Consider the following 22,751-nt stretch of genomic DNA (forward strand, 5'->3'; position numbering starts at 1 on the left):
TTAAAATCTAAAAAACGTTATTTGCTTAAAAAAAAAAAACTGACTAATAGTTGAATACTTTTAAAACTAGAGGTATTGTTGATAATTTCTTAGTACTATATAATTAAATTATTTTCTTTTACATATCTGGTCCAGAAGTATCTTAGCTTAAAGAGTTTTATTCGATTTGATTTATTCCTGTGCTTAATGCACTATTTTAGTATCACATAAAATTGAATAGTTCAACGGTGGTGTTTAATTGGGTAGATAATACTAATATACTACTATCTAAAACTGTCATTGAGTAAATCTCAGTGGTTACATATTTTTGAATCAATTAAATTGTTGATATAGTTAATGCTAAAAAATATATCTCTGTCATTTCTTTTTGTATTCCTTATAGATGTCACAAATGATAATGTTGGATGCAGTATAAATATTTCAATAAAAAAATAATTAATTAAATTTTAGTTTTATTTGCATATATTAAATGTCAAATAATATACTCTGTTTATATTCCTCAAATTTGCATAGATGTTACATAAAAATGTGTGAGACAATATTATTATATGAATTAAAAGTGGTTTTAAGTTTAATACAATATATATATATATATATATATATATGATTTTCCCTAAAATTAAGTAGTTCCCTCCACCTGTAAACTATAATATTAATAAATAAATAAAAACTTCAAAAAATAGCAGACTACAACTTTCTAATAAAAATATCAAATTTGTTACCAAAATTACATAGTTATAAATAACTATATAAACAATTACCTAATGAAGAAATTGCTAATTAAATGAAAAAGTCATAGTTTTTTAGGCGACAAAAAATAGAAAAATTATGAATATGAAGTATGTGTTAGAAAAAATAATTATTTAAAGATTATATATTGATTTATGTAGGATGCTTATATCTTATTAATTATGAATGATTGTACGTTTAGATTCCCTATATTACACTGTCAATAAATTATTTTAATTTATAAATTAGATTTTCACATAATCCCAATAAATAATCAATATTTGATTCAGTAATAATAAAAAACAATAAATGTTATTCAATCTATAAATCCTTCCTCCTAAACAAGAGAAATAATCCTCACACCTTAAACAAAAAACACACCCATGGCTTCTATAACAAATCAAATTTTCATTTTCACACTAACCATCTTTTTTCTTGTTTTTCTAAAAGCATCTTCAGCTTTTGAAAACCATTCATCCACCAATGGGTTTTTACCATTCGCATCCAAACATGTTATTATCATTAACAAATTGATCTCACGTGCAACAATGACTGTGCATTGTACAAACAAAGGGGAGGATTTAGGCGTAAAAACACTGCCCTTTGGAGCTAGTTTTGATTTCAAGTTTCGTGTCAATCTTCGTAAGACGACAAGGTACACTTGCACTTTTGAGTGGCCAAATACTAAAGCAACGTTTGATATTTTTAAAGTAGATAGAGACGACAATCCAAGAGGTAAATACAGAGTCTGCAGCGAATGTATTTGGAACATTTTTGAATTATCCCCTTGTCGGGATAGACGCGACGGAGGCCAGCCTGAGTGTTTTAGATGGGATTCTTAGTGATTTCAAAATAGTCAATACATGTTTTGCATCCCTCCTTGATTAAAAGTAATAAAATCAAAATATTTGGTGTTTGAATTTTTGGTTAATTTTCTTTTTTTTTTACAAATAATTTTATATATTACACTCAGACCCATTTGCGATGTAGTGGGAGAAGTATTTTAAAAAGAAAAAAAAATCAATTTAAAATTATACATTATGAAATTAATAGTATAGTTTGAATACATAAACATTAAACATAAACGGTTACTAAAAACACAACAATCAAAATAAAAATTTATAAAAAAAATATTATGCAGAATAGAAGCAACTTTGCAAAAAACATTGTTAAAAATATTATAGATATATAAGATATTTTATGAACAATGATAGTAAAGAGCTACAATTAAAAAAATCATTATAACAAAATGATCCTAACCGAGAATATTGAACTAATGGTTGCAATGAGTAAATGTAATTTTCTATTAAATAACTATAATTAAATTTATATTTAATAATGAATTAAACTGTATCAACAAATATTCATATTGTTATTAGAGATTATTTTAAAATATTAAAAAATTCCTTTAATGGAAAATTATGATAAATATACGCAACTGTAAATTTTATATTAAGTTGTATTAAATTTCTCTATTGCTATAATCATTTCTAAAAAGTTAGATTATAGAATAACATTGAATATTAGATATTAATATTCAGTTACTTAGATTTAACATAAAATGAAAAATTTGTTTCAACGAACTTATCAGTTACTGAGGAAGAGATAAATATAAAGAGAGTTTAAAAGACATGACTATTTAAATAGGCACACCTATTAAAACGTAAAGTTTTAATGAAAAATATAAATAAAATATAGTGAAAAGACACCACTCTACAATGAACAGATACAACCGTTTGAATTAAAAAAAACAAATAAAAATATAAATATTACGAAATGGTACCACCCACGAGAAATCACAACTGTTATGTCTGCACTTGATTATACCTAATAACCCATATAAACTGATTTTAAATAGAAGACATCTTTATTACCATATTGAAAAGTCAAACTCAAACACTCACTATATAATCCATCTCACTCTTGGAGAAAACTCTAGGTATTTTTATTAAATTTTTATATTTAAAATTAACTAAAAATTGTAAATTATATTCATCATTCCAAAAATCTTTTGTTAAATATAGAATTGGAGGACTTTCTTTACTTTTAAAAGAATGAATGCTAGAGAATAATTTAGAAAGATGTAAAAATTGTTGAGATTGTAATTTTATATTATTTTGTATGATGGCAAAAAAATGAATAACAGCTCAAACAGACAAATATATATAGATTTCAAAAGATACGAATATACGAATAAACACAACTCTATAATAAACAGTTGCAACTTTACAAAAAAAATGTTACAATGAACAGTCGCAACTTTTTGCAAATCACACAATTTAAATTTTTTACAAATTTTTTTAGAAAGTTATCGAAAAGGTACATCGAAGAAACACAACTTTTGGTGAGATTTATTAGAATTTCTATTATATATATATTACTAGTCTCTATCAAAGAAAGAAATGGTTACCAACGCAAAATTCCAAGCCAGCAAGGCTACCATTTATAAACCCAACAAAGCACATAAAATACTCAAGCGATAAACATGATTACGGAGTCCTTGAACCTTAACAATAATAGAAACTATAAGCAAAGAGACGCCTGGGGGAACAAAGAAGACCAAAAGTGATCGATAGTTCGAGCTTGACATCTAGGGAAGAGAAATCAAACCAAAGACAACAAATCAGTAATATTTTACTGATACTTAATTCAATAATATTTTTATTTTAAGTTAAGTATTTTTGATCAATCATTATTATCATTTTTTCAACCACATATTAATTAAAATAAAATTCCCTAATTATTAGTAGCTCAAACAAGAGTAAAAGAGTTTACAACCAATTATTATTATCGACTCAATTCTCACATCCAAAATACTTATGATGCAACTACACATCATCTTTTTTTTTTTTTTGACATCTAAACAGAAATATTTTGAACTCAATCTCATAATGTTGAAACAAACACCACGTATTCAGATGTTCGAATCACCAAAAAACCTAATGTATTATCCTTCATAAGGTGCTTTCGATTTTTTTTCTCTCTCCTATCAATGGGAATAATCATAAAGAAAAACATTTTTCAAAAAAGAAAAAAAAACATAGAAAAAGTTATCAAAATGGGAGTGTTGGACACCACTCTCCGAATCACCACATCCTTCTATGAGATTCTTTCCAAATTACAACATTCAACTCATTTCTTATCAATGCTTTCTAAAAAGTGTTTAGAGCTTAAGCTATATTAGTTAGTTGTTAATTAATAACGAGAGTATAGTCACTTAAGGTATGATACGATGATAAGCACATGGGTAGCAACATCATAACCTTTAACAACTTTTCCCATTGTGAAAAATTTTTGGGTTCACCGTAGGGCTCAACCACTCTTATTCAGCTCCTCTTAATTAACCAATCAAAATACAACAAACTTTCATGTCATATCATATTTATAAAATAAATCAAAATTAAAATAAAAATACATAATAAGTTAAGGAAACTAATTCTGTAGATTTAAGGAAATTATGTAGGTTTAGGTTTATAAAATAATGATTAGAGTTTAGATTTTACAATTAAACGAAATCATATATCGGTTTGGGTTTACAAAAAAATGGTTAGGGTTTAGTTTTTACAATTAAACAAAATTATATGTTGGTTAGGGTTAACAAAAGAGTGGTTAAAATTTAGGATTTAGATTTTACTATTAAATGAAATTATATGTCGGTTTGGGTTTACAAAAGAGTGGTTAGGGTTTAGATTTTACAATTAAACGAAATTATATGTCGGTTTGAGTTTACAAAATAGTAGTTAGGGTTTAGATTTTAAAATAAAGCAAAATTATGTCGGTTTGGATTTATAAAATAGTGGTTGGGGTTTAGATTTTACAATTAAAGAAAATTATATTTTATTTTGGGTTTACAAAATAGAGTTATTTGGGTTTAGATGTTATAATTTAAAACTATAATATAATGCTTAAATTTAATAATTTTAAAATAAATGATATACAGAATTTGTTTCATTAATCAATAATTTGTTTTCTTAACTAAGAGGGGGTGAATAACTCCTAGGGTAAACCCAAGAATTGTCTTCCCATTATATACCATTCTTCCGGATTCATCCTTTTAATCATTCTCTATATTTCTACTCCTACCTACAACTTTAATTTTTCTGTATAATCTAAGAAAACACAATCCCACTCTTTTGACTTTATAAAGAAAAATAAAAGGATTAGTAATCATTGTAGCCAAACGATGATAAGCCTAATAGATATATCATATAGTGCTATTTAAGATACCAAATCTGAACATTAACACATTGACTTGTCTTCTGAGCCGAGCTTGAGTATTTCTATGTTCTTAATTTGTCCATAATATCTTGCAGCAGCTCGTTAAGTATTTCGTTGATCTTCTTATGTTTAACTCTAGTCATTGGTCTAAAACTGATACAAAGAATGCATTTTCTTCATCATCTTTGTTCATTATGATGTCCACATCACAAATTAGAATTTTTCTAATATGTTACAACGCAGAACAAATACATTATTTTCCTATTTGTTATCAAACGTTCAATTGTCGTATATTATGATTTTCGGAAAAAAAAACAGTTGTAGCAATCAACTGAAATGATATTGTTATTTGTTTGTCGTATTTCCAAATTAATCATTATAATTTGAAACTAATATGTGAAAGTGAAATGATATTTCCAATATTATTGATATTAAAATTTTTTGTTGTATAATTTGAAAAGTTAGGATTACGTAGATTAGAGAAAGATAAAGGTGTCTTACACTATACCTCAGTTCAGCCAAGTTCACAGGAGGGTTCTTATTCGGATCGGAGGGATCTCAAGGGTGACTAGGGCTTACTTTCTTCTTTATGTTTTTGATCGATCTTCCTTACTTCGTCAAGCGAATTCAATAAGGTGAACGTAGCTCTAAATATGGATGTATCTTAAACTCTCTTGCATCATTGTTTTTTTTTTTTTTTTTTTTTTTTTGTCAATGATGGATGAGAGTTTAAGATACACCTGGTATATATATAGCTAGTTGAAAACTGTTTTTTTTTGTTTGAACTGAAAAAGTTCTAATCAACTAGACATTGAGTTAGGTTAGATAATAAAATGTTTTTATTTTTTGTTCGTAATGCAATTCATTATTTTGAAATTGGATAGTGTTACTGTCACTGTCATGCATGCATTTTGGTGTCAATATGAGTTATGATGCTAAAAGATGATTAGTGAATGAAAAGTTACAGTCTCATCAATGAAGGACACTAACAGTAAAACACTCATATAAGAAAAGAAAAAAAAAGACTAAAAACTAAACCAAATAATATAATGTAAAAAGAAACATGTCATATATTAGAAACATTATAGAAAGATGGAAATATTATATATTTTTATTAATTAGAAAAATAGGTAGAAGAAGAGGATGGTGTAGAGCATAACCTGTTAAAAATCCCACAAGAGGCGCAAAATGTTGAAAACGGGGGTTGATGATTAGATTCTCCTTCTTCAGATGCTTGAGAGGTGTCATTTGTACATCTTACTGCCCATATGTGAATTTGAGATTTGGAAAAGAAACTCCACTAGTTTTCGTTTCGTTTTCACGATCCATATTTTAATGCCAGTTTATTCAATCTAAATCTGTAACCCGGTTTACATAAACCAACATATTTGACTTATATTTTTCTTCTTTTTGTTTATTTACTTTACCAATTATTATTTTACAAGTTAAATTAATGTTTGAAGATTTTCAAACTTTTAAAAGTAATTAATTTTTTTATACCAAAAGTATATGGATTAGCATTGTACAGAAATCCAAAAGATATATATATATATATATATGTATATACTATAGTAACAATTAATATGAAATGACATTTTTAAAATATTTGATAATTTTAGACATTTTTATTAATAATATGTGTCACATAGATATGAAATCACATAGATATGAAATGCACAAAGCTAAATAAAAAGACAAAAAACACTAGCTTTTACCAAAAGATAAAAAAGCACAGTTGACTATTGTAAAACATTTCGTTTAAAAAATAAAAAAAAAAGACTATTGCAAAACATTACTCCATCTCTCCATACCCTCTCTATACATATAGCTTCACATCCCTTTCACCATTTCATAATCAAAATCTTAAACATTTTCAAGAAGTGAAACAGAGTGATATATAAGAAAATCACTAAGGTTTCAAGCCATGAAGTTCATTACATTACTATCCCTCGTCTTAGCTTTGTCATCTTTGGCTCTAACCAAAACAATAATTTTGGGAGAAGAAATGAAAGCGGCATGTGTTGTGACAAAACTTCAAATATGTAAATCGGCAGTAACAATCAAAAGCCTACCATCGAAGGGATGTTGTTAAAAACTGAGAGAACAACAGTTATGTTTTTGTGATTACTTGAAAGATCCATTGGTTGTTCAGCCTATTGCAGCTGTTAAAAAAATTGTTAGCTAATTGTGATTTATCTTTTTTTAGTTGTTGAAGTTTCAACATAATAAATATTGTTACAATTATTAATATCAAATTTGATATTGGGAGTTTATTATGTCAAGGTCATTGACCCGATTCATAAAATGTGCTTAAATAATGATAGATACACTCTTGTTTAGATGCATAGACAATATTACTCATGGGCACTAGACATAGAGCGGAGGAGAGTAGTGATAATTATATTTTGTTGAAAAGATTTTATACGACTTGTGTCACTAACCTCTAAATTTTAGTGTCTTGAAAAGGCTTCTAACAAAATATATTTTTAGACTTCAATGAATAGATCGATGAATTTTGTATCAGGAAGACATGCAAAGAACCAAATCCAAGATTCTTGACTGATCTTTACGATCTATCAAGTATTGTACAACATTTGGTCCCCGGGCCAAAAAACAAAAGAATCAGAACCTCGAACATAGTATACACATGAACAAATAAAAATCATTGACTTAAGGTGGATGATAGAATACAAGTTGATAGAGAACCTAGTATGTGATCCATGTTTGAATTAATTTGAATACAATTTGCTTTAAATTTTAAAAGGTAGTTAATCCATGTAGTCCTGATCAATAGTATTTGTCTTGTACGACAGATTGTCCCTTCCTTTAGTAAATATCAAAGCACAAAAACCAAAGACAGATTTGACTTTTAGAGGTAGATGTAGTAACTAGGTGTGATAGAATAGTTATGACAAAAACATTGATTCTGCCGTATTATAACGCAACCCTGACAGAGTGATATTGCAAAGGAATGTGGTTCTCCTTTTCTTCTTGCTGGTGAGTGGTGGTGGCTCATGCTTAATGCCATTTGTTCTCCATAGATGGTCCAATATCTTCTTATATATGCCAAATTTATTTAGTCTTGGTTCTTTCAAATGAAAATTTTATTTTTTGTTTGCGTTTAGAAAAAATTCTCAAAACATCTTTCAGTTTTGTAAAAAAAAAAAAATACATTATTTTTTTTCATTGCAGAATATTTTGCGAACAGTCTATGTAATCGGTTGTACTCGTCTTTGTTTAAATAAATTTTAATGAGAAAATGCACACTCGTCTTTGTTTTAATAAATTTTCAATAATTTATGTGAATCAAAACTTTATTTTATTTTCATAAGACATGCATATGAAAGAAAATTTTACTACAATAATAAATATTTTTTAACTTGTCTGATCAGGAAATAAGTTATATAAGTTTGATTAAAATTATATAACTATTAATGCAAGTTGCTCTCCAAAGTGTGTTTTTTTTTTTTTTTTTTTTTTTTTTTTTTTTTATCATACCTTTCCTCTGGCTCCATGAGATTTTGGCTACAGACGAATATTAACACACGAAGCTGTATTGTTTTGCTTTGACACTCACACTTGGAGGGCTTATTAGCATCATCATCAAGTGTCTGGTCTTTATATTTTTTCTTCTCTCTTGCTTTTGTATTCGTTCAAACTTTCCCCATTTTAATCAGATGACAAAAAAAAAGGATATGTCCATGCGCAGTAAATTAATTATCTTTTTACAGAAATGATTGTAATAAGTTAGTTATCTTTTATAGAAATGATTGTAAGTAAAATAACTATTAACGCTATTAGAATCACTTGTCTAAAAAATTACTTTTCACAAAAATAATTTGAACTTGTGAGATGAGTAAGATTTGACCATTCTATAAACAGTATAAACTATGAGTCTTATTAGTTATTAGTTAATACATATATTTTAGATACAGCTACAAAAAAATGAAAATTTAAATATATTTGTATTATGCATTTGAACGAACTTGTGTGTTAACGTTTATTATGCATTTACTATCTTACTATATATTTTCTAATGTTTAGTAAACATTTTGGTTTTAGTGACTAAACTCTAAATTTGGTAAAACACGAAATATCTATGTAACCCCAATCAATACAATAAAAGTTTGAACGTTTTTTACCTCGTGTTGACACCTAAGCTTTTTAAACTCTTCTAAGCATGACACATCGTTAAAAACTTAATCCAATCAAATTATAACAATCAATACAACTAAGTCTTATGTTCCAATAAAAATCAATCTCTTTTACACATCACTTTTTCTCCCTCCTCTCGATCAAGGCCATGCCGCTATGTCAATCCTTCTCAAATCGATGATTGAAGTTGAAATGAAGAAGAATTCGATCGGAAGAACATATCCAAAAACGTTTAGATGAAAAATCCTTAGGGTGCATTTAAGGTTATAAAGGATCTTGAAAAAATGGAGCTATAACAAATACAGATGAAGGAAAGATGATTGGAGAAATACATTTGATTCTATCTATACTTTCTATGAGAATATCATATTTAGTGAAGTTAGTATTCGTTCCCACCATGTTTAGTATTTTGATTATTTGGTTGGCGACAATCAGTTGCATATCTGATCTTAGACAAATATTTATCTGTAAATTAAAGTATCAAAAGCATCGAAAATGAAAGCTTTGAAAGATTTCTTAAAGATTCTTAGTTCTAAAAAGCTTAGTCCGACAATATGATATCTGGCAAGGTTAGATCAAGATACGAGCTGATCAAAGGGTTTCTTAAGGTTATTTGATTATTGATTCCATGTCTCAGTGAAATAATATACAGTTTATTGTTATTACTCTAAATATCCTGTTTTTAATGTAAGAAATTTAAATGAAATTTATTTTTAAATCTATTTGCAGACAATATATTTTTATACATTTTTTTCAAGAAAACAAACAAATAAATGTTTTAAAAATCACATGAAGCTTGTATATGGAATTTCAGTATAAGGCGTTCACCTCATTTATTGTTTTTTAAAAATGAGAAGCATATATCGATTTAGTTATAGTTTTAAACAATATGATTTATATTACAACTTATATGTATTAAAAAAAAAAGTTCTAAAGCGCGGGTGTCAACCTAGTATTTTTAAAAATACTTATACGAATAGTTTTACAAGTACACCTAGTTAAGTATTTAGCATTGTTTTTTTTCCAAATTAAGAGTTCGAATATTCTTCTTTCATATCCTTTGTTATAAGTTTATTTTCTCTCGTTTAATTCTCAACTATAGGGCCAAAACATTATCTGCTTGTAGCCCATTAAAATACCAAGGGCAGTACTGTTCAAGATAAGACACTATTGAAGTGAGAAAGTTGTGTCCTTTACCTCCCACGAGATTAACATTTTCTTAGACCCCAAAAATAATTTCTTCTTTGTTTAATTGCACCAAATTAACTTTTAGTTTGCCAAAAGTATATGAGATATATATTATACTATGTAATTATATACTAAGATTTTTCTTAACTCGTAACTTCTTTGTGTCCATAACTTCATATTTATAATCCAACTATAAGTCTAAAACGTTTTTTTTAGAATATGAATAAAAATGGGGAAATCAAGTAATTTAGAGTGTATCATTGTTCTATTCCCCACAGTCGCACCTTTTAAAGTGTTTTATGATTCTATTTTTTTCTATGTTATCAATCCAGCTCACTATGTAAATGAAATAAACACACGAATTTATTAAAAAATTAGTCAAAAAAAAAAACACTAAAAATAGACATCATTTTCAGAGTATGACAACATTTGTAGTAATCATAAATCTTTAGCACCAATGAAGGAATTTTATTCGCATGCTGTTTATTAATCAAGTTTTTTTCTCCTTGTCTTGGTCATGTCTCACTCGTTCCCTAACTCTTTTGGTTATGTCATCACGGAAACAAAACGTAGCGTTCGAAGTTGCTTTCTGTTTTAGGAGTAAATTGTATCTTGCTCTTTTTCTCCAACAGGCTTCGACGAGTCATTGTCATTTGCAACTGTTTCCAACTTTACATTCAGACAAAACTTACTTTGGACAAATCTTAATTCTGTAAACATAATTGTTTGTTTACATCAGTTTCAGTTTCACAGTTTGGATTGAAATGGAGCTTTTTGAAAGCAAAGAAAGATATTGATAACGAACAAAAAAAAAATGTATAGCCTAAGCTCTTCTCATCTCATGTATCGAATACAAAATCTACCAAATCCAACTAAAAGAGAAAAATAAAATTAATAGAAAACACAAAAGAGATCTTACTCTATACAAACAATTTCTTTATCTTATTATTTTATTTTATTTTCACAAAATAATTTGTTCTAAAAAATCTATTGCCCGTGTGTGCTCTGTGTAAGAATTGACCAACGACGCCGTATTCTGTTTTAATCTGTTTAGGGCTCTTGTGCCACGTCATCGTTTCAGTCTCCGGTTTCTCAAAAGAATCAATAGAACGGCGGTGGTGGAGGAGAGGCGTATGATACTCCGATGACTGGTGGAAGTGGTCCTTCATATTCAGGAGACGGTGGTGGTGGGCTTTGGTAGATCACCGGTGGTGGTGGGCTGTGGTGAACAACCGGTGCTGGTGGAGGAGATTCTTCACATGGAGCTGATGGTGGCGGCGGTGGAGAGCTGTAGTGTACTGGAGGTAGCGGCGGAGAACTGTAATGTACTTTTGGTGGTGGTGGTGAGCTGTAATGAACGACCGGTGGAGGAGGAGAGCTGTAATAGACCGTTGGTGGTGGGGGAGAGCTGTAATGAGCGACCGGTGGAGGAGGAGAGTTGTGATAGACTGGTGGTGGAGGTGGAGAGCTGTAATGAACGACCGGTGGAGGAGGTGGTGAGTACTCTATGCACGGTGGAGGTGGTGGTGGTTCGATACAAGGAGGTGGAGGAGGAGGGGAATAGACTGGAGTCGGAGGTGGAGAGTAAATTGGTGTTGGTGGAGGCGGTGGAGATAGATATGGATGCATTGGTGGCGGAGGTGAATGTGGTGGCGGTGGCAGAGAGTAATGTGGTGGTGGTGGAGGTGAATGCGGTGGTGGTGGTGAGCTATAGTAGTATGGTTCAGGGGGTGGAGGAGAAAACTGTGGAGGTGGTGGCGGTGAATGAGGCGGCGGTGGTGGTGGACGGGTGCAGTAAACGGGAGTTGGTGTTGGAGAAGGCGGAGGAGGTGGGGGCGACGGTGGTGGTGGAGAGTAGACTGGCGGAGGTGGGGGCGGTGGAGAATATACTGGTGGAGGAGGCGGTGAGGGCGATGGTGGTGGAGGTGGAGAAGAATAAACTGGCGGTGGAGGAGGAGGTGGTGGCGGCGGAGGTGGCGGAGAATAAACAGGGGGCGGGGGAGGCGGTGAAGGAGGAGGAGGAGAGTTAACCGGAGGAGGTGGTGGTGGCGGAGAATAAATCGTAGGAGGTGTTGAGAAAATTGGTGACGGTGGAGGAGATGGCAAAGAAGGAGGTGGTAACGGCGTCACAACGGGAGGACGAGGGGACACAGAACGACCACAACCAAACGACCCACAATTGACCGGCGGACGAGACAAGAACGCTTTACATTGCCCTGGAGACCTCTGAGCAGGTCTTCCCGGGAAACAATTTCTCCGATCATCAATCTTGGGCAACCTCAAACACACAGGCGCTTCTCCAGTGAAGAAATTGTAACTGTAAGTAAAGTTCTCAAGCTTCGGAAGCTGACAAATACTCGCCGGAATCTTCCCTGACAACTTATTATGCGCCACATTAAGCTGCTCCACCGAAACCATACCACCAACACTCTCCGGTAACGGCCCAACAAGTTCGTTAAAACTAACGTCAAACACCGTCACGTTCTTCAACCGTCCGATATCAGACGGTAAACAAGAATTAAGACCATTGTTCATGAAGATGATCTCGTTCAAGTTCTTCATCTCCACCAAGCTCGAAGGTACACAACCATGGAACCGGTTATTCGCCAATACAATAACCGAAACCGGAGAATCACCAAAATTATTCGGTAACTCAAACCGGAACCGGTTATGGTTTATAAAAATCGCGTCGAGATCTTTACTAAAAAGCTCCTTCGGTACAGTTCCTTCGAACTCATTAAACCGAAGATCTAAAAACTTCAACGACGGTAACTGCAAGACAACCGTCGGGAACTTCCCAGCGAACCGGTTGTTACTTAAATCAAGCTCGAATAAAAGCTTTAACCGGTTAAACCGATGCGGTACAGTACCACAAAACCGGTTTGAATTAACATGAAACAAAGCGAGATCTGATAACAAACCGAGCTCTTCAGGTAAATAACCGGCGATATCGGCGTGGTTTAGATCGATTCCAGCGACGGTACGAATCTTCCGGTTATCAAGCGACGGAGAACAGAAAACTCCGGTGTAGTTACAGACATTGGATCCGATCCAATTCGAAGTGAAGTTGTTCGGATCAGAGAGAATCGCTTGTTTCCAAGCTTGTAGAGCTATGTAAGCATTTCGTAATCTCGGATTCTCGAAGACTAGAGAATGATCGACGGTGATTTTGACGCTCCGTTCGGCGAATTCGAGTAATTGACGGCGTTGGATGTGACGGACTTCGTTATCGGAGAGAGCGCCGCCGTGAGCGGTGGTGAGATTGATGATGAGAAGGAAGAAGGAGAAGAGGAGGAGAGTTTGAATCGTCTTCTTCATTACACTGCACAAGTCATCTGAGTGGAGTGGGCAATGGGGGTGGAAAATTCGAAAGAAAAGCGAGGGTAAAATGGGAAATGTGGATTGCGTAATGATGATAATAATGTTATGGAGGAGTCGAGTATATGAGGAAGAGAAGAGAAGGGAGCTTTGTGTTATTGTTGTTGTGTGGAAGGAGAGAGAGATGTTGGAATATAAATGAGAGAGGTACAGCTCATTCACAGCTCAAGCTTATCTTTTTTTTTTTCTTTTCAAATTTTGTTCTTTCAAAATTTATATTTATTTATCAAATTAGTTAGCTCTCTCACTTATTCCCATAAAATCTCTATGTTACTAAAATAATTATTAGGTGTGGATAATCCGGTTTATGGTTTGATTTTGGTTTAGTTTTTTTTTCAATTGTTTTGGTTTGGTTATTTCAGTTTTCTTTTGTTTGCTTTTTTCGTTAAAATAAAACTTTAAATATAATTAAGAAATAAAAATCTATCTAGTATTATAATATATATTCGTAATTTTGTATATAATCAAATTAAATTTGAATTTGGTTTGGTTCGGTTTAATTAAAACTCAAAAACGAAACCAAACAGTTTATCCATAAATTCTGAGTTGGATTGATGCGCTTTGGTTTATGCGGTTATTTTTACTTGCCTCTCTAATAATAAGTATAGTTTCTATTACACTTTGCATGAAATCATAAAATGGTGTTTATTTTGGAAAAAAATACCCTAAAAGTTATTTGTTTTGAAACATACATAATACTTTTTTAATTGGTATCTCATCATTTTTAACTGATTTTGATCATATTTGTTCTAAGGAATGGGGTTTTTTATATATTATTATGAAATGCATGTGATTAGTTGTATGAAGATATGTATATATATATATATATATTTATTAGAATATATCTATATATGTTACACCTAATTGAGGAATTGTTGAATCAAGTTGATTCCAAGCTAAAAGATGTCTTCACCGAAAGGTCTTGTGGCCTCTCTTTTTTTTTTTTTTGTCTACTTTTTATGTCTCTCAATCATCTCCAGCACATACAATATTCCATTAATATTGTCATGAAAGCTGTAAGATTAATGTAGTATGTACGATTTATAAAATGTTGATAGATGCTTTCCTTAAACCATAATTTCTGATAATCTAACTTAACAATATCTCTCTCCCTCTCTCAAAATACGAAGCCTGATATATTTAATATAATAAAGGAATAAATAAGTAGGCATGATGTTGCAAAATATAAAATAATAACAATTTGAAAGAAAGAAAAAAAAGAAAAAAACGCGCAAAGATTAGGAGGTGAAAGAAGAAAAGGATAATGCCAGCTTTTGATGAGAGCTTCTTCTTCTTCTTCTTCTTTTGTTTTCTGCTGTTGAAAATTCCTTTTCAACAGATTCTACAGAAGCAAACAAAAGCAAAAGTCTTCAAATAAAAGACATTATGAGATGACATTATTACATAACTAATCATGCTTATGTTAACAATGATTGTTGTACTAATGTCTTAAACAATACTATTATAAAGAAAAATAAGAAGAAGCAGTTACGTAATAATGAAAAAATAAAAAAATTTAAAGAGAGAGAGAGAGGTGGTTAAGTGGTCAAGTCGGTGTTTTCTTGCCGAGTTTCGGCGTATCGGTTGACCGTGATAACCAATTTTAATTTTAATTTAATGCAATTTGCCCGTTGCTTATGAAATTTGGTGATATCACGAGTTTAGTTTATTTTTCATTTATTTTATTAACTCTCACGAGTTTATTAGTTTATTGAATTTTTTCTTTCTTTTTTGGATTGAGAACCAAACACTTAAATGAAAACGCGGTTGAGTGTTAGATAGAGCAATCCGGTGCAGTGGTTGATGATAGCGAATTTGGTTTGATATTTCCACAGGTATTATAATGTATTTTGTTTGGACATGTGTAAGAGTGTTTTTTTTTTTGTCAAACAACTTGATTTTTATTCATAACGAAGAACAACAAGCACATACGAAGGGAGCAAGATCCCCAAAGATTAAAATAATACAAAAAACAGCATTCCCTAATGCCACAAAATAAAAAATAAGTTTCATCAATTGCAATTCCAAGAGAGCTATGAACCAAAGGCTTGGAGTCCAATAACATATGTGAGATCATGGTGAACCGAAAGGTCATCTTCGAAAGCTTCAAAAGACGAGTGATTGGTCACTATCATATGACATAGTGACGTTGAGAAAGGAAACGATACTTTGGTTATCACTGGAGCAAGATGCACTATTCAAAGTAGCAAGGCAGCAAGGATCCAAGTGATACGGTGTTCTAGTCGCTGAAGGGTTGCTTTGATTCCCAAAGCGTAAAGATTGGATCTCTCATATAAACTGCAATATAGGCTTTTTGGTATGGGATCCGGTTAAAAGGAGTGGGTGCATAATGATGCTTGACATCATCAGATGGGTAGCTTGAGAGGTAACCGTCATCGAACATATCAAGTTCAAGACCCTGATTACCAATTTGACTATACCAATTTGAAATACATAGACCATAATTCTGCAGGTTGAAATACATATACCGCAAGTCCCTATTATCAACTAAATCCAGAGTTCTTTCATCATATATGAATAACCAAAGATGCATTGGTGATACCTTTCTCCCATGGAGTCTTCGGCCATAGAGAAGAGGAGATCGACACATAGCATGACTAATACCTTATTTAATAATATGTGTTTGAAAAAATCTTGTATTTCGAGTTTAAAATTGTTAGCATTGAACATATGTCATAATCGGTAGCCAGTGTTACTTATAACACCACATTTTTAATTAAACTAAGTAGAAAGAATTATTGTCTTTTGTCATTCCAAAGTTTTTGTTTTCTTTGTTGGGAGAAATCGAGAGATTGGTGAGTTTGGTGAGTATCTTGATTCATCAGTTCTCTCGATTTCTAAGAAAATTCGTAGAAATCGACGAAGAAGAAAAGAAAATTTATATTTTGGGTTTTTAATTCCATATCACTTTGGGAAGAATGGCAAAGAACAACAATAACGTTTTGCTTAGTATAATTAAAGATTTTGGGAGAATTGCAAATAACAACAATGACTTTTGCTTAGTATAATTAAGGATTTGGGGTGAATGGCATATAACAACAACTTATATTATATTAGATTAATGGATCATTGATTTCTTGTAGGGAAATAGAATCCACTCGGAGGAGTTAATTTATTGTATGAAAAAAGTATTCTATGTTTTTGTTAAAAAAATAAAAAATCTTTTTAGTTACTAAGTACAGTTATTTCTAATTTTTTATTTTGTCAAATATTCAGCAATTAACAATAATATTGCCATTTTTTTAAAAAACCTTAATTGATCTCCCAAAACATTTGGCCAAATTGTGCTCCAAATAAATAATTTAAAATAATGATTAATTTGTATTAATATTCATCCATGTAAAAAGTATTTCAAGTAAGGATTACCAAAGTCAAAGTGTTTTCTTCACCATAATGCTTTTTTTTGTTGTTGTAAACATTTGGAGGTTCCTCAATCCAAAATTGTTTGGTACTAAACCAATTAAAATCCAACTTGACCTATAAACCACCCAAACGATTTTGATGAAATTGTGACAAATGTGCATTAGGTAAATTCATTCTAATTAACCAATAATCAATTACTTTCACCTTTACAAAATAAGACCAAATTCTCGAGAGATAACAGCCCCTTCCTCGTAAGAAGGAAAGAGAAACAAGGCCAACCGTATCACTTGATGTTAAGAAATTAACGGTGAGTCTCTCTCCACAGATGTTACGTAAGACCGAGTTAGTATCCATTATTTGGCTCCGTAATGTTAAGAGTTGAGAGTTAGACAGTATTGGTTTATGTAATAATTTGGTTGACTGTGCAATCTTGATTTTTTTTTTCTTTATACTTTTTGGGTCTCGTATTTTTTAACTCGGTAAATAGAATAATCACAACAACTCACGCGGTCACGCCTAAGCCTAGTAAAATAAAAAATAATAACGTTGTAAAAAACAAAAAAGGTATTATTCTCCGGCGACACTCTCTACTGTAACTGGACCGTTTTAGGAAAACCTGGTTAACCAAAATTTCTATGGGTTTTGCTACAATAACCAGAAACGCCTCCTAAAGTCCCAAACCTTTTTCCGACGATCTCTCGAGGCTTTGGGTCTCTCTTCACAAATGAACTCAATTCAACGTATCTCGTTGACAACGCGGCGTGGAAAAAGGCTTAGCACCACCATAGAGTCATGTGTACGCCATTTCTCCGGAGGACAACACGGCGTAATAAAGGACGAAGGAGACTGGTTTCACTCCCCGGAATGGTGGGATCCTCACGACGGTGGCCACACGGTTTCACGAGCTGTCTCTGTTAATGGAAACGGCGTCGTTTCAGTCGTCGCTCACCCTTCTTCTCTCCCTGTGAGTAAAAAAACTCTACAATCAAATTCTTGAAACGTTAGCTTTTTTGTTTTCTTGATTGATTTTTGGGGAATTTTTTCTAATGATTTATGTTATGTAGAGTAGAGATTCATGGGGAGAAACTGAGAGATGGTTAGAGAAAAGGTATATGGAGATAATGCCTAGAGATGGTGAAGAGGAGAAGAATGGGATGTTTAAGGTACTTGGCTATCAATGGCGTTCGCTTCGCTTTAACGATGATACTCGACAAAGCACTGTGAAAGTTATGGCTGCTTGTAGAGCATTGCAACCGAGTTCTGTTTTCTATATGCAACAACCACATTGTCTTGCTGTTCCATGTGAGATTTGTTAACCCTTTTGTTGTGCTATTTTGTGTTGCTTTTAGAGATGTAATAGTTTAAGCTGTATGGAATTCATGGACTTGGATAGACAGAACATGCCTTGTTCTAGTGACTTTGATGTAGGAATGTTTCTCTGTTTCCAATTAAAAAAAGAGTCCAGACTCTGTCTTTGGTCGCTGCATTATTTTGTTTTCATCCAAATGGTGAAAGAGGATTAAGGGATTACTTATTTTGTATACCGCTGTGTGGTAGTCCTGTGTTTCCTAGTATAAGGGTTTAGGTTCATGGTGACTCTGCTGTTGTTTTTATTGCGTTGTTGTTAAGCCGGACTCTTTTTTTCTTATTGTGGGGGACAGATCTGAAGAGCATGGTTTCAGTTGGATTGACTTCCCTTGCAACTTCTAAATTTGATATGAGGAGTGTAGCTATTGGGAAGAAACAAATGCGCATATTATGCATCGGTCACGGTGGAGGCAGTTTGCCGTTGTTTTAGCTAAACACATTCTTGGTAAACAAAAAACAATATCCTTATCTACACCTTCCATCTCTCTAGTTACTATACTAACTGATGTGAATGGTGTTATTACTCTGTCTTCTAGGTGCTGTTGTTGACATAGTTGAGCTTGACCCACTTGTTATCTCAGAGTCGGTTCGAGCAATGGGGTTCCCTGCATTCTCTGTCATGACAGCAACCGGGAAACGCTCAATACCAACTCCTGAAGTTATTGACCAAGTGATGTGGCGAGGCATCCATGAGAGACTCTTCCTCTACGAGTCAAAAGCTGAGGAGTTCATTCTAAGGAACCAAAGTAATACTTATGACATGGTCTTCATGGATGCTTATGATGGAGCAGACATCTTCCCTCATAGTCTGTGGGATTCCAGTTCCGTGTTCATGAAAGCTCTGAGCAAAGTACTTCACCATGAGCATGGAACTATGGTGGTGAATCTTCACTCTGATGCAGATATCTCTGACAAAGACAGATCGAATGAAGGTGTAACAACGGGGAAGTATGTGAGAAAAGTCGGTAGAGCTTATAGAAAGGGTTTACTGGAGAATGGGAAGAACGGGATGGTGTTTGCTTGTGAAGTGCCATGGCTATGTAACGTATCTTTGGTGGTGAGCAGAGGGATGGGCTTAGAGGGAAGACATAATGGCAAAATCATGAGCAGTTTAATGAAGACTTCACTAGAAGTGGACCAAATCTTGCGTCTGCCTTTCTCTTGCTTGGATTATCTGAAAACTGGTCTTGCCATCATATAACTTGATATCAGGATTTAAGGTATGTTTTGTGCGTAGAAAAGAGAGATATAGCAAATGAAAAACACAAATAGTAGGCTGTAAAACGCAATGAAACTTGTGACTTGTGGCTCCAATATGGTTTAGTTGTCGTGCACTTACGATTGCAGTAGAATTGTGTTGTCATATAATAATACAAGAGTTGTCTCGTGCATCATGTGTTGTTGCTAGAACACGATAAAGCCTTGGTCCTCCAAAGATAAGTTGATCTTCCTCTTGTTTCATGTTTACCACATAGCATGTAACTTTATCCTTGCAGTACTCTCCAATTGAGACAGGGACTCTACATGTCTCCTCTACGGTTGGATAATTTTTCAGCGTCTTAGAGTTTCAATTTCTCCACCAAACCTTTTTGAAACAATGTTATATCTGCTATAGGGGACCAATCTTCAAGCTTTGTCTTTGATTATTCAATGAGTGCATTACAAGTCCTTCATATTTCGATTACATCCCAAAAGCCGAAGAATGTACCTTTAGAACAGGCTGAGAATATCAAACATGTATATATATATATATATATGACACACAAGACATCACTAATCAAACCGTACAAAGTTGCAATGTTTTATTCATTAATCAGGCTAAAAGAGAGAGATTGGGGAATCAAGCAGAAGATGGAATAGCCATAAGAGGGAATTTGCGGAAAATCACGAGACCGGTTGCTTCAGTTAGATCATGTTGAACCCTTTGTGGTTCGACATGCATTCTGAAGTTGAACCTTTTCACAACGTTGGCCAATGTCACCCCGATCAATGCCGATGTGAATCCTATTCCAGGACATATCCTTTTTCCCGATCCGAATGGAATGAATTTGAAATCTAGTCCCTGAAAATCCAAATCCGAGTCTAAATGCCTTTCTGGCCTAAACTCTTCTGCATCCATCCCCCATGTTGTAGTGTCTCGTTGGATTGCCCAAGCATTGACTATAACCTGCATTTCCCAGTAATATTTTTGTTATTATTCATCCCAAATAAAAATTATTGATACAAAATGACTAAACATAAGTTAATATGTTCTTGTAAATTGTAAATATATGAGTATGAATTATGTTATTAAAAATTTCACCTGTGTGCCTGCAGGAATATTATATCCCTTTAACTTGACATCTTCACTAAATACTCGTGGAACCAACAGTGGAGCGGGTGGACGCAACCGTAAAGCCTCCTTAATAACAGCTTGCAAATAATTCATCTTCTCAGCTTCTTTCTCCGTTACAAATAAATCTTGTGGTGAAGTTGAACGAACCTCTTCTTGAAGTTTATTCATGGCCTTTGGATGCCTCATAAGCTCTGTCATTGTCCATTCAAGAAATGACAAAGTTGTTGCCGTTCCTGCTAAAAACATATCCTGATACAAAAGAATGTAAAAGTTAACATATCAAACAAAATATAAGACATATTTTTTTTTAATATGATTTGTAAACTCGATGTCTGGTCTAATTACCCATATGATAAGTTTTAAGGCATCTTTTTCAAGCTTGAATTGTCCTGTCTTATCGCTTTGGATCGTCAGTAACTTATCAACCAAGTCGGATGTGGTCTCTTTATCTGCATCTTCATGTTCTTTTACAACTCTTTCCAAAAAATCATCAAATCTTTTATCTACTTCCTCCATTTTATGATCAATACCGCGGAATCTGTCGATCCATGACAAACTAGGAATGTATTCCCCTATAGGAAATTCACCCGTGAGTGCGGAAAATGCCCTCACTATGTTCTCAACATCAATTCCATCTTCCTTGCTGCTGTATTTTCTACCCAAGGCAGCTCTACATATTATGTCGTTTGTCAAAGTCATAAAGAGTTGGCTTATATTTACCGGTGATAGAGAAGAAGAAGAACTAGCTTTTTCCAGCTTTTTAATCATTAGTTTTATCTCGTCTTCTCTTATCTTCTCATATGACCGAACCATTTTGTTGCTGAGTAGATTCTGGATGCAAATACTCTGTATCCAACAAATATATTTTAGATCATTAAAAATACATCTCATAAAGTACCCCCATAACATATAAAGATCAAAAATAATACTAAAAACACAATAACTTTTATTTAATTAATAATTTCTGAACTAAAAAATTTATACATTACTTAAAATGAAACAGCTAATTTTTTTTCTTTCTTTCTTGTATAAAACAATACAGAAGAAGAACAACTATATCTTTATCTTATAGTGAATTAGATTTGAAATGATCAATGTCCAATTTTGGAGGCTATGTTTGAAAATATTTTTATTTTTTGTGTCAACATTTGAAGATAAATTAGTTCTGCGCATTTTTTGTCGAAGTAACAATAGTTATGGATTCTTCTAGGTAAAGTTTTACGTTAAGAAAGAAGATAAAACCAGTTGTTCTTTAAAAGTACCTTCATTTGTCTCCAATATTCTCCGTAAGGGGCAAAAGCCACATCTTTGCCACCTCTAAGAATTTGATCGATCACTTTAGTTTTTGGACGATTAGCACAAATAAGATCGTGCGTCTTAAGGACGTCATGAGCAGCGTCGGCAGAGGAGACTATGAGGACTGGTGTCCGGCCGAAATGAAGGAGCATGAGTGGTCCATATCGGAGACTCAGAGAACGGAGAGAGCGGTGAGTATTGAGGCTGAGCTGGTGGAGGTTCCCGATCACCGGAAGCCGCCATGGAGACGGTGGTAGGTTAACGTTGTTTGTGGCGTTTTGTTTGAGAATGGAATTTAGGAGAAGTACCAAGAGAGTGGCTAAGCAAAAAGTTAGTAATATCATTTCCATTTCTAGTTGATTCTCTCGTGCAAGTGTACTTTTTTACTTTGTACTTTATAGAGGCTATGATCTCAGCGTTTTAATTTTAGTATCTGTATGAACGGCCCTCAATGGTGCTCCATCCCCTTGGTCGTCCTAACGTGTGTTATTAACCATATATGCGTTGGAGGTGCTATTTAATTATAAAATACTAAGAGAAATTTGAGATAACTTTCGTGTATACTCGTGACAATCACCAACCATATTAATTCGATGATCGCCATTAATCTCCCTGATAAGAAGCTTTTTTAATTACTTTATACTGCCGTCGTATATGTTAGTTAGGATTTTGATATTATAGACAAATTCCATTTGAGAAG

The 22,751-nt window shown here is 32.8% G+C and overlaps 4 protein-coding genes across 4 annotated transcripts; 2 read left to right on the forward strand and 2 right to left on the reverse strand.

The window, feature by feature from the left end:
- The first annotated feature begins 1,061 nt into the window (after window positions 1-1,061).
- Window positions 1,062-1,649, forward strand: LOC104719128 (S-protein homolog 5-like). The gene has a single exon (XM_010436984.2). The coding sequence runs from the start codon at window positions 1,113-1,115 to the stop codon at window positions 1,569-1,571; it is 459 nt and encodes a 152-aa protein (XP_010435286.1). The 5' UTR covers window positions 1,062-1,112; the 3' UTR covers window positions 1,572-1,649.
- A 9,412-nt stretch (window positions 1,650-11,061) lies between these two features.
- Window positions 11,062-13,980, reverse strand: LRX3 (Leucine-rich repeat (LRR) family protein). Its single transcript, XM_010436985.3, has one exon. It carries the CDS (start codon window positions 13,606-13,608, stop codon window positions 11,392-11,394), a length of 2,217 nt encoding a protein of 738 aa, XP_010435287.2. The 5' UTR covers window positions 13,609-13,980; the 3' UTR covers window positions 11,062-11,391.
- A 3,670-nt stretch (window positions 13,981-17,650) lies between these two features.
- Window positions 17,651-19,811, forward strand: LOC104719131 (uncharacterized). Its single transcript, XM_087468194.1, is given in 5 exon segments — window positions 17,651-18,016; window positions 18,117-18,354; window positions 18,714-18,845; window positions 18,848-18,865; window positions 18,957-19,811. Coding segments are annotated over 5 exon segments (1,293 nt in total). The 5' UTR covers window positions 17,651-17,776; the 3' UTR covers window positions 19,622-19,811.
- Window positions 19,812-20,041: 230 nt separating this feature from the next.
- On the reverse strand, window positions 20,042-22,548 carry LOC104719130 (cytochrome P450 71A20). Its single transcript, XM_087468193.1, has 4 exons — window positions 22,018-22,548; window positions 21,101-21,601; window positions 20,723-21,004; window positions 20,042-20,587 (listed from the first exon to the last, which is right to left on the reverse strand). Exons 1-4 carry the CDS (start codon window positions 22,399-22,401, stop codon window positions 20,261-20,263), a joined length of 1,494 nt encoding a protein of 497 aa, XP_087324319.1. The 5' UTR covers window positions 22,402-22,548; the 3' UTR covers window positions 20,042-20,260.
- Between the last annotated feature and the right edge of the window lie 203 nt (window positions 22,549-22,751).

Source organism: Camelina sativa, chromosome 10 (genome assembly GCF_030686135.1).
Source record: "Camelina sativa cultivar CO46 ecotype springtype chromosome 10, ASM3068613v1".
In the NCBI taxonomy this organism is placed as follows: domain Eukaryota; kingdom Viridiplantae; phylum Streptophyta; class Magnoliopsida; order Brassicales; family Brassicaceae; genus Camelina; species Camelina sativa.